This window comes from Callithrix jacchus, chromosome 10 (assembly GCF_049354715.1).
Source record: "Callithrix jacchus isolate 240 chromosome 10, calJac240_pri, whole genome shotgun sequence".
Taxonomy (NCBI): domain Eukaryota; kingdom Metazoa; phylum Chordata; class Mammalia; order Primates; family Cebidae; genus Callithrix; species Callithrix jacchus.
Genome location: NC_133511.1, coordinates 79,519,510 through 79,536,041, shown reverse-complemented (window position 1 = coordinate 79,536,041; position 16,532 = coordinate 79,519,510). Strand labels below are relative to the sequence as shown.

At 40.1% G+C, this 16,532-nt stretch overlaps 1 protein-coding gene across 5 annotated transcripts in view; it reads left to right on the top strand.

Moving 5' to 3' along the window:
• The window catches only part of LOC144578128 (uncharacterized), an 80,108-nt gene that overhangs the window by 26,251 nt on the left and 37,325 nt on the right, over positions 1–16,532 (top strand). For 2 of the 5 annotated variants that reach the window (XR_013523315.1, XR_013523314.1), the window contains exons 1-2: positions 13,257–13,448; positions 15,975–16,072. Coding sequence is in view for 1 of the 5 variants with exons in the window: in XM_078340606.1 (XP_078196732.1) it covers positions 15,975–15,994 (20 nt within the window). In the remaining 4 variants the exon portion in view is untranslated. Of the gene's footprint in view, positions 1–13,256; positions 13,449–15,974; positions 16,133–16,532 lie in introns of those variants that run through there. The other 3 variants (XR_013523313.1, XR_013523312.1, XM_078340606.1) reach the window with 2 other exon arrangements.

Genomic DNA, 16,532 nt, shown 5'->3' with positions numbered 1-16,532 from the left:
AAGTTAATCACTCCTCAGCAAATGAAAAAGAATGGAAATCATAACAAACAGTCTCTCAGACCACAGTGCAATCAAGTTAGAACTCAGAATTCAAAACCTAACTTAGAACCGCACAGCTTCATGGAAATGGAACAACTGGCTCTTGTATGTTGACTGGATAAACAATGAAATGAAGGCAGAAATAAAGATGTTCTTCGAAACCAATGAGAATGAAGACACAATGTACCAGAATCTCTGGGACACATTTAAAGCAGTGTCTAGAGGAAAATACATAGCAATAAATGCCCACAGGAGAAGCAAGGAAAGATCTAAAATCAACATCCAATGGTCAAAATGGAAAGAGCTAGAGGAACAAGATAAAAAAAACCCTCAAAATCTAGCAGAAGACAAGAAGTAACTAAGATCAGAGCAGAACTGAAGGAGATAGAGACACAAAAAAATCCTTCAAAAATCAATATATTCAGGAGCTAGTTTTTCAAAAATACCAACAACACAGACAGACCACTAGCCAGATTAATAAAAAAGAAAAGAGAGAATAATCAAATAGATGCAATAAAAAACGATGAAGAGGATATCACCACAGATTCCACAGAAAAACAAATCATTATCAGAGGTTATTACAAACAACTCTATGCACATACACTAGTAAACCTGAAAGGAATGGATAAATTCCTAGATACTTGCATCCTCCCAAGCATAAACCAGAAAGAAGTCAAATCTTGAATAGACTACTAATAAGGGCTGAAGTTGAGGCAGCAATTAATAGCTTACCAACCAAAATAAGCCCAGGTCTGGATGGGTTCACAGCTGAATTCTACCAGACATATAAAGAAGAGCTGCTACCATTCCTTCTGAAATTATTCCAAACAATCCAAAAAGAGAGAATCCTTCCCAAATCATTTTATGAGACCAACATCATCCTGATACCAAAACCTGGCAGACACTCAATGAGAAAAGAAAACTTCAGGCCAATATTTATGATGAACATAGATACAAAAATTTTCAATAAAATACTGACAAACCAATTGCAACAGCACATCAAAAAGCTTATCCATCACAATCAAGTAGGCTTCATCCTGGGGATGCAAGGCTGGTTCACCACATGCAAATCTATAAATGTAATTCACCACATAAACAGAACCAAAGACAAAAACCACATGATTATCTCAATAGATGCAGAGAAGGCCTTTGACAAAATTCAACAGCGCTATATGCTAAAAACCCTCAAAACTAGGTATTGATGGAATATATCACAAAATAATAAAAGCTATTTACAACAGACCAACAGCCAATATCATACTGAATGGCAAAAACTGGAAACATTCCCTCTGAAATCTGGCACTAGACAAGGATGCCCTCTCTCACCACTCCTATTCAATATAGTATTGGAAGTTCTAGCTAAAGCAATCAGGCAAGAAAAAGAAATAAAGGGTATTCAAATAGGAAAGGAGGAAGTCAAGTTGTCTCTTTTTGCATATGACATGATTGCATATTTAGAAGACCCCATCGTCTCAGCCTAAAACCTCCTGAAACTGACAACAACTTCAGCAAAGTCTCAGGATACAAAATCAATGTACAAAAATCACAAGCATTCCTATACACCAATAACAGAGTTAAAGAAAGCCAAATCAAGAATGAACTGCCATTCACAATTGCTACAAAGAGAATAAAATAGCTAGGAATACAACTAACAAAGAATGAAAAGGACCTCTTCAAGGAGAACTAGAAACCACTGCTCAACAAAATAAGAGAAGACACAAACAGATGGAGAAACATTCCATGTTCATGGTTAGGAAGAATCAATATCCTGAAAATGGCCATACTGCCCAAAGTAATTTACAGATTCAATGCTATCCCCATCATGCTACCAATGACCTTCTTCACAGAACTGGAAAAAATCACCTTAAACTTCATATGGAACCAAAAGAGAGCCCTCATAGCCAAGTCAATTCTAAGCAAAAAGAACAAAGCTGGAGGCATCACACTACCTGACTTCAAACTATACTACAAAGATACAGGAATCAAAACAGCATGGTACTGGTATCAAAACAGATATATAGACCAATGGAAAAGAACAGAGGCCTTGGAGGCAACACCACACATCTACAACCATCTGATCTTTAACAAATCTCACAAAAACAAGCAGTGGGGAAAGGATTTGCTGTTTAATAAATGGTGTTGGGAACACTGCGTAGCCATGTGCAGAAAGCAGAAACGGGACCCCTTCCTGACACCTTACACTAAAATTAACTCCAGATGGATTAAAGACTTAAACATAAGACCTAACACCATAAAAACCCTAGAATAAGGACACATGTACACGAATGTTCATTGCAGCACTGTTTACAATAGCAAAGACCTGGAATCAACCCAAATGCCCATTGATAATAGACTGGATTGGAAAAATGTGGCACATATACACCATGGAATATTATGCAGCAATCAGAAATGATGAGTTTGTGTCGTTTGTAGGGACATGGATGAATCTGGAGAACATCATCCTCAGCAAACTGACACAAGAACAGAAAATGAAACACCGCATATTCTCACTCATAGGTGGGTGATGAAAAATGAGAACACATGGACACAGAAAGGGGAGTACTAAACACTGGGGTCTATTGGGGGGAAAAGGGGAGGGCCAGTGGGAGGGAGAGGTGGGGAGGGATGGCCTGGGGAGAAATGCCAAACGTGGGTGAAGGGGAGAAGAAAAGCAAAGCACACTGCCATGTGTGTACCTACGCAACTGTCTTGCATGCTCTGCTCATGTACCCCAAAACCTAAAATCCAATAAAAAATAAAAAAAAAAAAACCCTAGAATAAAATCTAGGCAACACCATTCAGGACATAGGCATAGGCAAGGACTTCATGACCAAAACACCAAAAGCATTGGCAACAAAAGCCAAAATAGACAAATGGGACATAATCAAACTCCGCAGCCTCTGCACAGCAAAAGGAACAGTCATTAGAGTGAATTGGCAACCAACAGAATGGGAAAATATTTTTGCAATCTAACCATCTAACACATGGCTAATATCCACAATCTACAAAGAACTAAATCAGATTTACAAGAAAAAAACAGAGAAACCCATTCAAAAGTGGGCAAAGGATATGAACAGGCACGTCACAAAAGAATACATGTATGAGGCCAACACTCATATGAAAAAATACTCATCATCACTGGTCATTAGATAAATGCAAATCTAAACCACATTGAGATACCATCTCACACCAGTTAGAATGGCGTTCATTAAAAAATCTGGAGACAACAGATGCTGGGGAGGATGTGGAGAAATAGAAACACTTTTACACTGTTAGTGGGAGTGTGAATTAGGTCAACCATTATGAAAGACAGTGTGGCAATTCCTCAAGGACCTAGAAATAGAAATTTCATTTGACCCAGCAATTCCATTACTGGTTATATATCCAAAGGATTATAAATTGTTCTACTATAAGGACCCATGCACACAAATGTTCACTGTGGCACTGTTTACAATAGCAAAGACTTGGAACCAACCCAAATGCCCATCAATCATAGACTGGACAGGGAAAATGCAGCACATATACACCATGGAATACTATGCAGCCATAAAAAATGATGAGTTCATGTCATTTGTAGGGACACAGATGAACCTGGAAACTATCATTCTCAGCAAACCAACCCAAGAAGAGAAAATCAAACACCACATGTTCTCACTCATAGGCGGCTGTCAAATAATGAGAACACATGGACACAGGGAAGAGAGCATCACACACTGGGGTCTGTCGGGGGGAACTAGGGAGGGGACAGCAGGGGGTGGGTAGTTGGGGAGGGATAACATGGAGAGAAATTCCAGATATAGGTAATGGGAGGAAGGCAGGAAACCACACTGCCATGTGTGTACCTATGTAACAATCTTACATGTTCTTCACATGTACCCCAAAACCTAAAATGCAATAAAAAAGAGGTTCTTAAGAAAGTGCTAAATATGGAAATGAAAAACTGTTACCAGCCACCACAAAAACATACATAGGTACATTGACCATTTCCACCTATATAATCACGTCTACATAATAACCAACTAACAAGACAGTGACAGGATGAAATCACATGTGATGACATTAACCTTGAATATAAATGGGCTAAATGCCCCACTTAAAAGTCCCAGAGTGGCCTGTTAGATAAAGAAGCAAGACTCAACTGTATGGTATCTTCAAAAGACGCATTTCACATGCAGTGACACCCATACACTCAAAGTAAAGGGATGGAGAAAAATCTGCCAAGCAAAGGGAAAACAAAAAAGGGCAAGAGTTAATATTCTAATTTCAGACAAAATAGAGTTTATCCCATCCAAGTACTAACAGGCCCAACCGTGCTTAGCTTCTAAGATCAGAGAAGATAGGGAGCATTCAGGGTGGCGTTTCTGTAGACTGGACGAAATAGACTTTAAACCGACAATGATCAAAAAGGACAAAGAAGGATACTATGTAATAATAAAGGATTCAATTCAACAAGAAGACTTAACTATCCTAAATATATATGCACTCAACACTGGAGCACCCAGATTTATAAAACAAGTTTTTAGAGACCTGTGAAGAGACTTAGATAACTGCATAGTAAGTGTGTAGACTTCAACACACCCACTGACAGTATTAGACAGATCACTGGGGCAGAAAACAAACAAAACTATTCAGGACCTAATTCAACACTTGATCAAATGGACCTAACAGATATCTATAGAAAACTCCACACAATAATAACAGAACATTCATTATTTCCATTTGCAAACAGCAGATGCTTTAAAATCAACCACATACTCAGCTGTAAAGCAATTCTCAACAAATTGAAAAAACCACAAATCATACCAACCACATTCTGAGACCACAGCACAATAAAAATAGAAATCAATACCAAGATCTTGCAAAACCATACAAATACAGGAAGTTAAATAACCTGCTCCTGAATGGCTTTTGGGTAAACAATGAAATGAAGGCAGAAATAAAGAAATTCCTTGAGAGTAATGAAAACAAAGATACAACATGCCAGAACATCTGGGGTACAGCTAACACAGTATGAAGAGGAAATTTTATAGCACTAAATACCCAAATCAAAAAGTTGGAAAGATATTAAATTAACAACCTAATATCACTTCTAAAGGAACTAAAAAATCAAGAGCAAACTAACCCCAAAGCTAGCACAAGAAAATAAATAAATACCAAAATTAGAGCTGAACTGAATGAAATTGAGACATGAAAAACCATACAAAAGACCAATGAAACCAAAATTTGATTGTTTGGAGGAATAAATAAGATTGTTAGACCCCTAGCTAATAAAGAAAAAATAGAGAAAAAATACAAATAAATTCAATTGCAAATGACAAAAGAGACATTACCACAAACTCCACAGAAATACAAAAAACTCCCAGAGACTATGATGAACACCTCCATACACACAAACTAGAAAACCTAGAAAAGTGTCTCAATTTCATTCAGCTGAACCTCTGGGGTACAGCTAACACAGTATGAAGAGGAAATGTGAAATGTCAACCCTCACTCTAAACTTTCCCTGTTAAGAGCATCAGATGTTAAGAGCATCTTGTAAATGGGCCGGAGGGTAATGCCACTCATTAACAGAATCTGGACTCTCCAAGATTACATTTCTATCAATACGTCCTATTGTATTTCTTAAAAATAAAAACAATCTTGTTTATTCATTTTATTAAATTATTTAACCATTAATTCAACAAATATTATGTTCCTGGCACTGGCTATAGAAGTGAACAAATTAAATCCCTTTTATCATTGCACTTATGTTCTAGGGTCAGGAAGGTGGGGGTAAGGGTGCAGAAAATAAATGAATAAACAAAAAGACAGATAGAGCTAAGTGAGAGATTACAGATTGAAGAGGGGCCAGAGGTTATTTAGATGAGATGGACAGGGAAGGTCATTCTGAGGAGGTGATAAATGAAGACTGGGTTGAAGTCAGATAGCAGGTCATATGACCCAACTGGAAGCATTTCTGACAGAGAAAACCCAGCAGGTACAAATGCCATGAGGTGGGAACAAGTTTGATGTATTAAGGCCAGCAGGAACACTGTGGCTGGAGTGAAGTAAGCAGGGAAAGAGGAGGAGGAGACAAGGCTGGAGAGGCAATCAGAGGTCAGATAATGTAGGGAGTTGGCAAGTTATTTGAGCTCTGAGATAAAGGCAGTGATATAATCTGATTTATGTTATGAAATACTTTGGCCACTATATAGAAGCTAAATGTGAATGCAGAATGACTAGGTAGATGGTTATTACAACAGTCAGATGTGGAATGAGGGTGGCTAGGGCTGAGATGACAGTGGGGGAGGAGGTGAGTAATGCCTGGATTTGGAATATATTCTGATGTTAGAGCCTGCAGAAATCGCACATAGATTGGATGTAGGACACAAAAGCAAAAAAGAATAAAAAAAATACCAATGACATTCTTCACAGAAATAGAGAAAAAACAATCCTAAAATTTATATGAAACAACAAAAGACCCAGAATAGCCAAAGCTATCCTAGGCAAAAAGAACGAAACTGGAGGAATCACATTACCTGACTTCAAATTATACTACAGAGCTGTAGTGACCAAAATAGCATGGTACTAATAGACATAAAACCAGACACATAGACCAGTGGAATGGAATAAAGAATCCAGAAACAAATCCACATATCTACTTATTTTCAACAAAGGTGCCAAGAACATACATTGGGAAAAGATTGTCTCTTCAATAAATGGTGCTGGTAAAACTGGATATCCATATAGAAAAGAATAAAACTAGACCCCAATCTTTTGCCATATACAAAAGTCAACTCAAAATGAATTAAATACTTAAATTTAAGACCTCAAATTATGAAACTTTGTGGAAAATCTAATGTTCAGGACATTGGTCTGGGCAAAGACTTCTTGAGCAATGTACCCCTGCACACAGGCAACCAAAGCAAACAGACAAATGGAATCACAGGTTAAAAAGCTTCTGCACAGCAAAGGATACAATCAACAAAGTGAAGACACAAGAGATAGAATGGGAGAACATATTTGCAAACTACCCCTCTGACAAGGGATTAATAAATAGCCAGAATATATAAGGAACTCAAATAACTTCACAGGAAAAAACTAATAGTCTCATTAAAAATGGGCAAAAGATTTGAATAGATATTTCTCGAAAGAAGACATAAAGATGACAAACAGGCATATGAAGAGATGTCCAACATCAATGATCATCAGAGAAGTGCAAATCGAAACTATAATGAGATATCATTTCACTCCAATTAAAATGGAGTTTATCCAAAAGACAGGCAACAACAAATGCTGGCAAGGAGGTGGAGAAAAGGGAGCCCTCATACACTGTTGACGGGAATGTTAATTAGTACAACCACTATGTGGAACAGTTCAGAGATCCTCAAAAAAACTAAAAATTGAGCTACCATATGATCTAGCAATCCCACTGCTGGGTATATGCCCAAAGGAAAGGAAATCAGTATATCGAAGTGATATCTGCACTCCTATGTTTGTTGCAGCACTATTATAACAGCTAAGACTTGGAAGCAACCTGTGTCCCTCAAAAGACAGGATGAAGAAAATATGGTACATATACACAGTGGAGTACTATTCAGCCATGAAAGAGTGAGATCCAGTCATTTGCAACAACATGGATAGAACTGGAGATCATTATGTTAAGTGAAATAAGCCTGGTACAAAACAAAAAGACAACCAGCATGTTCTCACTTAGTTGTGTAATCTAAAAATCAAATCAATTGAACTCATGGAGATAGAGAGTAGGATGGTTTTCAGAGGCTGGGAAGGGTAGTGGAGGGTTGAGGAAAAGGTGGGGATGGTTAATGGGTACAAAAAACTAGAGTGAATATAACCTACTATTTGATAGCACAGTAGGGTGACTATAGTCAATAATAATTTTATATTTTAAAATAATTTAAAGAGTATAATTAGATTATTTATAACTTAAAAGATAAGTGCTTGAGGGGATGGATACCGCATTCTCCATGACATGCTTATTTCACATTGCATGCCTATATCAAAACATCTCATGTACCCCATAAATATATACACTTACTATGTACTCACTAAAATTTTTTTAAATAATTTTTTCAAAATGTATAAAGAAAGGATTAAGGATAACTTCAAGTCTAGGGTCTGAACAATTGAATAAATGACTGTGGCATTATCTGAGATGAGGAAGGCTGTAGAAGATTTGGGAGACAGAGGAAACAGATTCTTGCTTTGGATATGCCACATTTGGGATGCCTGTTAAACATGCAAGTGGAGAAATTAAGAAACAAGTTAGATATATTATGTCAAGCTTTAAGCTCAGGGGAGACCCACAAGCTCACTAAAGTCATGAGACATTCAGAAAAGAGGGGAGCAGAGTTCTGAGCAGAGGAGAAGAGATGGATGCACAAGTGAGGATTTGTCCACAGATAAGAGAATGGTGATTCCATTCATTGTAATCCAAGGGACAATGGAGTAAATGAATGTAAATGCTAGAGGCTTGGTAGATTTGTGATGGGCAGGTACATCATGATCATTTGAGGGTAAGAAAAGGGAAGGGGGTGTTGAAGATTTGAAGATGGGAAGATGGATAAGGGTGAATGTGATTTTCAGAGAATGTAGGGTGACAGCATAAATATACATGGCATAACGATGCTGGCAGATCTGGCATATTATGTAAAATGATGGGCTTGGTGAAATCAATGTGGAAGTTAAAAAGATTAAAAGTAATGAGAACAGTAATAATTTTCTTCGACTCAATCTTATATCTGGGAATTGGCCCAAGACAGTAATTGAAAATAAAACAGTAATGCTTGTCAAATGTGGATATTAAGTTTTATTTGTGTCATAAAAATTTTTCTCTATATGTTGAAGACAGCTAGGAACTATTCTAAACACCTTGAATAGACAAACTCCTTTAATTTTCATAAAAAGTCTTTTAGGCGTGTACGACTATATCCTCATTCTATCAAGGAGGACATGAAGGTACAGAGAGGCTAAGGAAGTTGTTCAAGTCGTTCAATCTAAATGATGGTTTATGTAGCAGCCACTGGGCAATCACTCAGACAGACCTATCCCTCAAGCATAGGGGAGGGAGAGAACTTGGCTCCCTATCACCTATGAGGCTCTTGGCAAGCCCTGTGGCATCCCTGGCCTGGCTCCTGTGGATCTCTCTGGCCTTGTCCAGCACCAGTGCTCTCTGACACTTTATGCCCTAGAAACACTTGATGGCTTGTAGTTGGCTTACATGTGGCATTTGGTTCACTTCTAGGGCAGCTCAAAGAACTGTGCTCTTATGTGTTTATTACTGGTACTACATTCTTATCAAAAGATAAATCCAAGGTACAGAGTAAGATTGTCTAGAAGGAAATTGTCCTCTAGGCAATTGTATCTAGATGTTCTTTTGCTTATTCAACCCAAGCCAACCAATTGGAATAGAAACAGTGGTTCTTTTTAGACCTCAGATATGTCTGTTCCTCATTCGCATGACTAATTTAAAGCAGGATTTCAAACAAGAAGGGCAATTCTTGCAAGAGACCTGTAGTGGTGAGGAGAATGCTAGGGATTTGTATCTTGAGCACGTAACACACCTCAGCTTCCTCAAGAGGCAGTACAGTCGGCTGTGAAATCACAGACTGGCTGACCCAGGTTTGCATTCTAGCTCTGCCATTCACTCATAGGCCCTTGAACAACTTCCTGAGCCTCTCTGCACCTTCATGTCCTCCTTGTTAGAATGAGGATATAGTAGCACATGCCTAAAAGAGTTGTTATGAAAATTTAAGGAGTTTGTCTATTCAAGGTGTTTAGAATGGTTCCTAGCTGTTTCAGTTATACTTATACGATGTTAAGTGATGAAAGTGAGTAAACACAAGCAAAAGATAATGTCAGTAAAGGAGGATTTTAATTACTTGCTAGAGGAGGGGCATGCCCTACCATGCAGGGCCACATGGGGAAGCGTCAGTGACAGTCAGGAGGCAGAAAGGAGCAAGGGGAAAGCCTGGCCCAGAGTGTTTCTTGGGTTTTCAATGGCAAAACAAGGCAAGGCAGAGGATACAAGTTAAAATGGGCAACTTTGAATAATACTAGTGGGTCGTGGGTAATAGGATGATTTCCAGCTGTCTAGTACCTGGCCCTAGGTGATTTGGGGCAGGAAATATTGGCTTGGTATATGAATTAGATGAAGGAGGAGGTTGGGGATATGGACTCGGGATTGGTGGCCTGCAAATGAGACACATGTGTACAGTTCAGTTGTTAATTATCTCTAAAAATTAGCTGGCCCTGGGAGGGGCAATCTCTTTCTGCCAAGCTGGCCTCCGCATATGAAGTCAAAACATCATAAAATAGAAAATCCGTGATGAATATACTAACCCATGGAAAGTGCTGTATAAGTGAAAGCTACTCATATGCAGGGGATACTGAGCCCTGTTAGATGTCAAAGATAAGGAGAGTTCAGATGGGACTGAATCAGTGTAAAGAATTGAGTTGCTCTTGTTTTACAGGTGTCAGCAAGTTTAGAAAAACTCCTGCCGGGCGCAGTGGCTCACGCCTGTAATCCCAGCACGTTGGGAGGCCGAGATGGGTGGATCATGAGGTCAAGAGATTGAGACCATCCTGGTCAACATGGTGAAACCCCATCTCTACTAAAAATACAAAAAATTAGCTGAGTACAGTGGCGTGTGCCTATAATCCCAGCTACTCAGGAGGCTGAGGCAGGAGCATTGCCTGAACACAGGAGGCGGAGGTTGCCGTGAGCTGAGATCACACCATTGCACTCCAGCCTGGGTAACAAGAGCGAAACTCTGTCTCAAAAAAAAAAAAAAAAAAGAAAGACAAAAAACTCCTACCAAAATTTGTTGGTTGGTTTTTGTCTCCTCTGGTTCTGGAAAACTCTATGTCAGCTCCAGTTTCTGAAACTATCCTTTTGACTCCATGGTCTTCAGAATTATAACTTTTTGTGCCTGTCTACCTGCTGGTTTACATGGAAACCAACCTAGGGATGTGTTTGACTACATTCTTGCTTTGACCATGGCACCAAAGCCCTTATGAGACTTTTAAATGTGATAATCCTAAACTAATACCACCAAGCCAGAGTTACCAAATAAATAATAGTACAGAAGCATGTGTGAGCCAAACATGCTAGTAGCATAGGGTATCTGGGGACACAGTAGGGACTTGTAGAAATACAATTGTGCAGTAACAGTTGCATCTGTTCTTCCTGATATCATCTGAACATGACCTTCAAAACTGATCAACAGCTTATTTTATCTGACACAGTTTTTAGGGCCTAACTTGCCTTCTAAGTTGGTGCATATCTGTCAGATTAGAGATCTTACCATGCTGCTTTTGGCCTCATGCACAAGAAGCTTCATAAACAAGCAAAGAAGTGGTAGAAGTAAAATGAAGATGAATAAGTTGGTTTGAGAATTCTGTCAAAAAATATCTGTGGGACTTTATTTATTTATTTAGAGACCAAATCTTCCTCTGTCGCCCAAGCTGGAGTGCAGTGGTGTGATCTCAGCTCACTACAACCTCCGCCTCCTGGTTTCAGGTGTTCCTCCTGCCTCAGCCTCCTGAGTAGCTTGGACTACAGGTGTGTGCCACCACACCTGGCTATCTTTGGATTTTTAACAGAGATGAGGTTTCCTATGTTGGCCAGGCTGGTCTCAAACTCTTGACCTCAAATGGTTTACCTGCCTTGGTCTCCCAAAGTGCTGGCATTGCAGGCATGAGTCACTGTACCTGGCCAGGACTTTATGGCAATTGATTGAATACAGGGCATAAGCAGGGGTCAGATGCTGAAATCTAATGACCTTGGGAAATGGATGTTACTACTAAGAAATGAAGTTGAAAGAAAATTGGTTTGGAGAGTCAAGAGAGTCCATATTGGACATACTATATTTGAGGTGAAGTGATGTCCAAATAAATTTGTCCTGTAGGAAGGAGGGGTGAGCCTGGAGAAGAAGATGAGAACTGTGAACAAGGACTATAATAGCCTAGGGCATGCACCTGGAGTGTGGTGCAGGGAGAGAAGAGAGTACTGGAAAAACAGAGACCAGGTGGTCCGAAGTAGAAGATCCAGGTGGCATGATCCCAGAGAAGCTGTGGAGGAAAGTTCACAAAGTAGGGAGCAGGTAATTGTGTCTAATGAAGTGCAGAGGTTACATGAGTCAAAGGAAAACTGATCATGGGATGTGGTGACACAGGAGTCTTTGGCAAGGACTTTCCCATGTAGTAAACAGCTGAAAAAAAAATCCCTTCTCAGTAATTTCCCTTTATCTGCTCATCCTCTTTGTTTCCAGAATCCTACTTCCAGGGACAGGCTCCTGCTCCCAAGTCTGTTTCAGACTCTCCTTTGTGGGAAATGTAAATGTTTGTTTAAAAGTGTATCTCTCTGTCTCTGTCTCTGTCTCTGTCTCTGTCTCTCTCTCTCTCTCTCTCTCTCTCTCTCTCTCTCTCTCTTCCCCCTCTCTCTCTCTCTTCCCTCTCTCTCTCTCTCTCTCTGTCCCTCTCTCTCCTTCCTCCTCCCCCATGTGTACACACACACACACACACACACAAACACATACACCCCTGTCACTACTCAGTAAACCAAATTAACTTTCATACATGTGATTGTGAAATGATGTGCAGACTTTGGGGACCCTGGTATTAGAGTGGGGTAAGGAAGCCGACTATCTTCAAGCACTGTCATGAAGATTCACCCTGGTTCCTTCCAGAGAACTGGCCCCTCCAGGCCTTCCCATTACCACAGCAGGTATCAGTAATGCAGCCTTACTTTTTCTTTTGTGTATCAAGTTAAATCTTATGCCAATGGTACTGATAAGCCTGATATGTCATTCTTCAGGACTCCCTTCTCTTTATTTATTTATTTATTTTTGGAGGTGGAGTCTTGCTCTGTCAGTCAGGTCGTGGTGCAGTGGCATGATCTCGGCTCACTGCAACCTCCACCTCTCAGATACAAGCAATTCTCCTGCCTCAGCTTCCAGAATAGCTAGGGCTACAGTTGCATGCTGCCACACCCAGCTAATTTTTTGTATTTTAGTAGAGACCGGGTTTCACTGTGTTGCCCAGGCTTGTCTCAAACTCCTGAGCTCAGGCAATCCACCTGCTTCGGCCTCCCAAAGTGCTAGGATTACAGGTGTGAGCCACCTTGCACGGCCTCTCCCTTCTTTTTCTTTGTGACTTACCAGGATTCTGGAGCTTCTTCAGGTTCTGGATGAATAAGGGAGAGTTCTCTGGCCTTCAGTCTATTGAGACCGCTGCTGAAGATATGCTCAAGGCCCAACATCGTTTAGTCCAGGAGTTTTGTCACAGGATCATAGGTCATGAGACCTCATTACACAGAAGGCAGATGGCTCGGTTGTGCCCACTCAGTTCCCAGGACCTCTGCCACAGGTCTCCAAACGCCGGCACTAAGGGTGCTGCTCTGTCTCAAGGCAAGTATCTTTATCTTCTCAGTGCACTGCATTTGAGTGGTTCTGATTTCTACCACTTAAAGAAAGTCATTTCCCTGCTTCCCCACTGGCTGTCTCCCACTTTTTCCTAATCTAACTTTGCAGGGATCCAGCTTTTCCCTTCTCCAACATGAGACAAACACCCTGACTCTTTTTCTCACTACTTTATCTCTTTCATAATAGACTTACTAGCTTGTTAAGATGATCTAGATAAAACAATGAAGACCCAAACTTAACATCATAAAGAGTATATTCTGGGGATAATATTCTTCAGTCCTTAGAAAATTAAAAGCCAGTATTTTGAAATAAGCAACATACTGCTTCTAAGTGGCAAAATGCAAATAATACTGTGCAGTATTTAGGTCCACATCTGGTTGTGTTTAATTCTCAATAACTCACCATCTTATATATGTCTTGGTTGAAATTAGTTCTGCATCAGAAAAAAATGGCGTAAAGAGATAATGTGCAAATTATGTGAGCATATTTGCAAATGATGCTCCTAAATACTTGAGAATTGAGAGACTTCTGGTGAAATAAAGGAAAATTCTTTCATCCATATGACATTAAGTTGTTTTGGCAAGGCAAAATGCTCATGTTGAGTAGAGTAATGCTAAGGAAAGCCATGTGAGCCTGGCCCATGCCCTCAGCTTCACATAGGAAGTCAAGGACAAGGAAAGGTTAAGCACGGCACAACATGGGCATGTGGATAATGCTGGGCTGGCCTCTCCAGTCAAGCCTCAGCAGAAAATGTTAGAGTAAACTACAGTTTTGTCACAGGACTGTATTCCATGAAATAGTCCCTCTTAACAGAGAGAGAGCTTGATGTGAATGTCTTTGGAGTAAGCCTTAGGAGCTTCGTTTCCTGAGAAGAGATGGTATCTTCCTTCTTTCCTCATCTCTGCTACTAGCAGGTAAGAGGAAAGTGAGGATTAAACATGTCATTGGGATGCATCAACTTGTTATAGCAGAAGAGGCAGAGAGGATTAGGAGAGGGCAAAGGAGGAATGAGAGAACTGCAGTATCTGGGGGTGGTAATGTTGGTGCTAGCATGGGAGAGTGCGATTGACACTGGGAGATACACAACTAGATCAGCTCTGGCATCACAGCATCAAAAAATGGGGTAGTTTACTCAGGTGTTCAGCCATGGTGTAGGTTTGTAGAATTATATCCAGACATAGTCGAAAGTGCAGATGTGAAGCTTTCAAGATGGAAACTAACCCCTGACGATCAGGTGAAGTCAAATGGAAGATGCTGAGCATTTACGTGGCCCTGCATTGATTGGTCACTTTGGAGAAAGTGGAGAGGGTGATCTTCTCACCTTGTCCTCTGGGGCACCCTCCTGAAAGAAACATAATGAAAGACGATATTCTCAAAGGCAACAAACTTTCAGGAATAATGCTTTGACGTCTTTGACCTCATCTTGCAGAATGAATTCCTTACCTACTCTTAATGTTATTGTTTTGTTTGTTTGTTTGAAGATGGGGTCTTGCTCTGTCGCCCAGGCTGGAGAGCAGTGGTGCAATCTTGGTTCACTGTAAACTCTACCTCCCAGGTTCAAGTGATTCTTGTGCCTCAATCTCCTGAGTATTTATGTTAACATCTGGTTGTGTTTAATTCTCAATAACTCACCATCTTACAGTAGCTGGGATTATAGGCACCTGCCACCATGCCTGGCTAATTTTTGGATATTTTGTAGAATATTTGTATTTTTCATAGAGTCAGGGTTTTGCCACGTTCACCAGGCTGGTCTCGAACTCCTGGCCTTAGGTAATCCACCCAGTTCGTCCTCCCAAAGTGCTAGGATTTCAAATGTGAGCCACTGTGCCCAATGTTATTGTAATTAATTATTTTATTTTTCTTAAGTTCGACATTCATTATCAAAAAAGAAGAAAATTACAGAAACACCTGTAAAAGCTCCTTGAAGTCAACCACTGTGTCACATGGAGTTTTTGTATACAGACACATACATGTTTTTCTGGGTAGGGGTAGTTTAGAAACATGGGGTGAAACTATGTACTTTTGTGACTGGCTTTCTGAACAACTAGTGAAAAAAGAAAGTTTTATTGTGGTTATTATAAAGACTCTGCAGTTATTTGCAATATGTCAGTGACCCTCCTGGCCTGGATTCCTCAAAGATGCCAAAGAATTGAGTTGGTCTGGAGGTTTGTAAGATGGACTGTGAGACTGATATAGGAGAAAGGGGGGCCTCTCATCTCTCTTCCCTGAAGTTCCCCAACCCCTAGATTTCAAGAGCTGAGTAATGAAGCTCAGAGCATAATTCTAAAATGACTGTGCCTCCTTCTAAGTCCCAGGCTACAAGGCCAAAAGAATAATGGATAATGGAGGAACCAGCAGAAAAGCCAATTCTACTCTGATTTTACCAAGGTTTTAGGGGGAAAACCTTCCTACCTTACTGAGCACTGCTCTCTTTTAGCCTGTTTTGCTTTTGTCATGTAACACTCTGATTCTATTGTTTCCTGCTATGTCTTATTTTAATTTTTTGCACAGTTCAGGACTACTGCCTTTGAGATTCCATTTGCGGGATAAATGGGGAGACTTCAAGGACTACAACCAAGGAAAATCTACATCATACTTCAGATTTCGAGGTCAGGCCCTAGATGTAGTTTGGTAGGAAGCCATAAGGTAGGGTGGGTAAAACATGGTCTCTGGCGCGAAGACTGCCTGAACCTCCACCCTGGCTCTTCTGCTTACTAGCAATTTGGGCAAGAAACTTTACCTCTCTGTATCTCACTTTCTCATTTGAAAAACAAGAGTGCTTTTTTATTAGAACTTACATCACTAAGTTGTTTGTGGAGCTTCACTGAATTTTTTGATGAAAAGTACTGAGAGGTGAACACTCAGTTATAACTGTGAGCTATTAACACATCCTTGGGTGCCCTCAGCCTCCTATTTCCCCTCTCTCACTGGGAATCTTTCCCTGAAACATCCAGTCTCCTCCTCCTTTCTCCTCTGTCCCATTCTCACCTCTCCTTGGAAAGAGATCACTCACGTTTGTGCCCTATATAAAAGCTGAAGGGTATTTGAGATATCATAGGCCTTAACCTA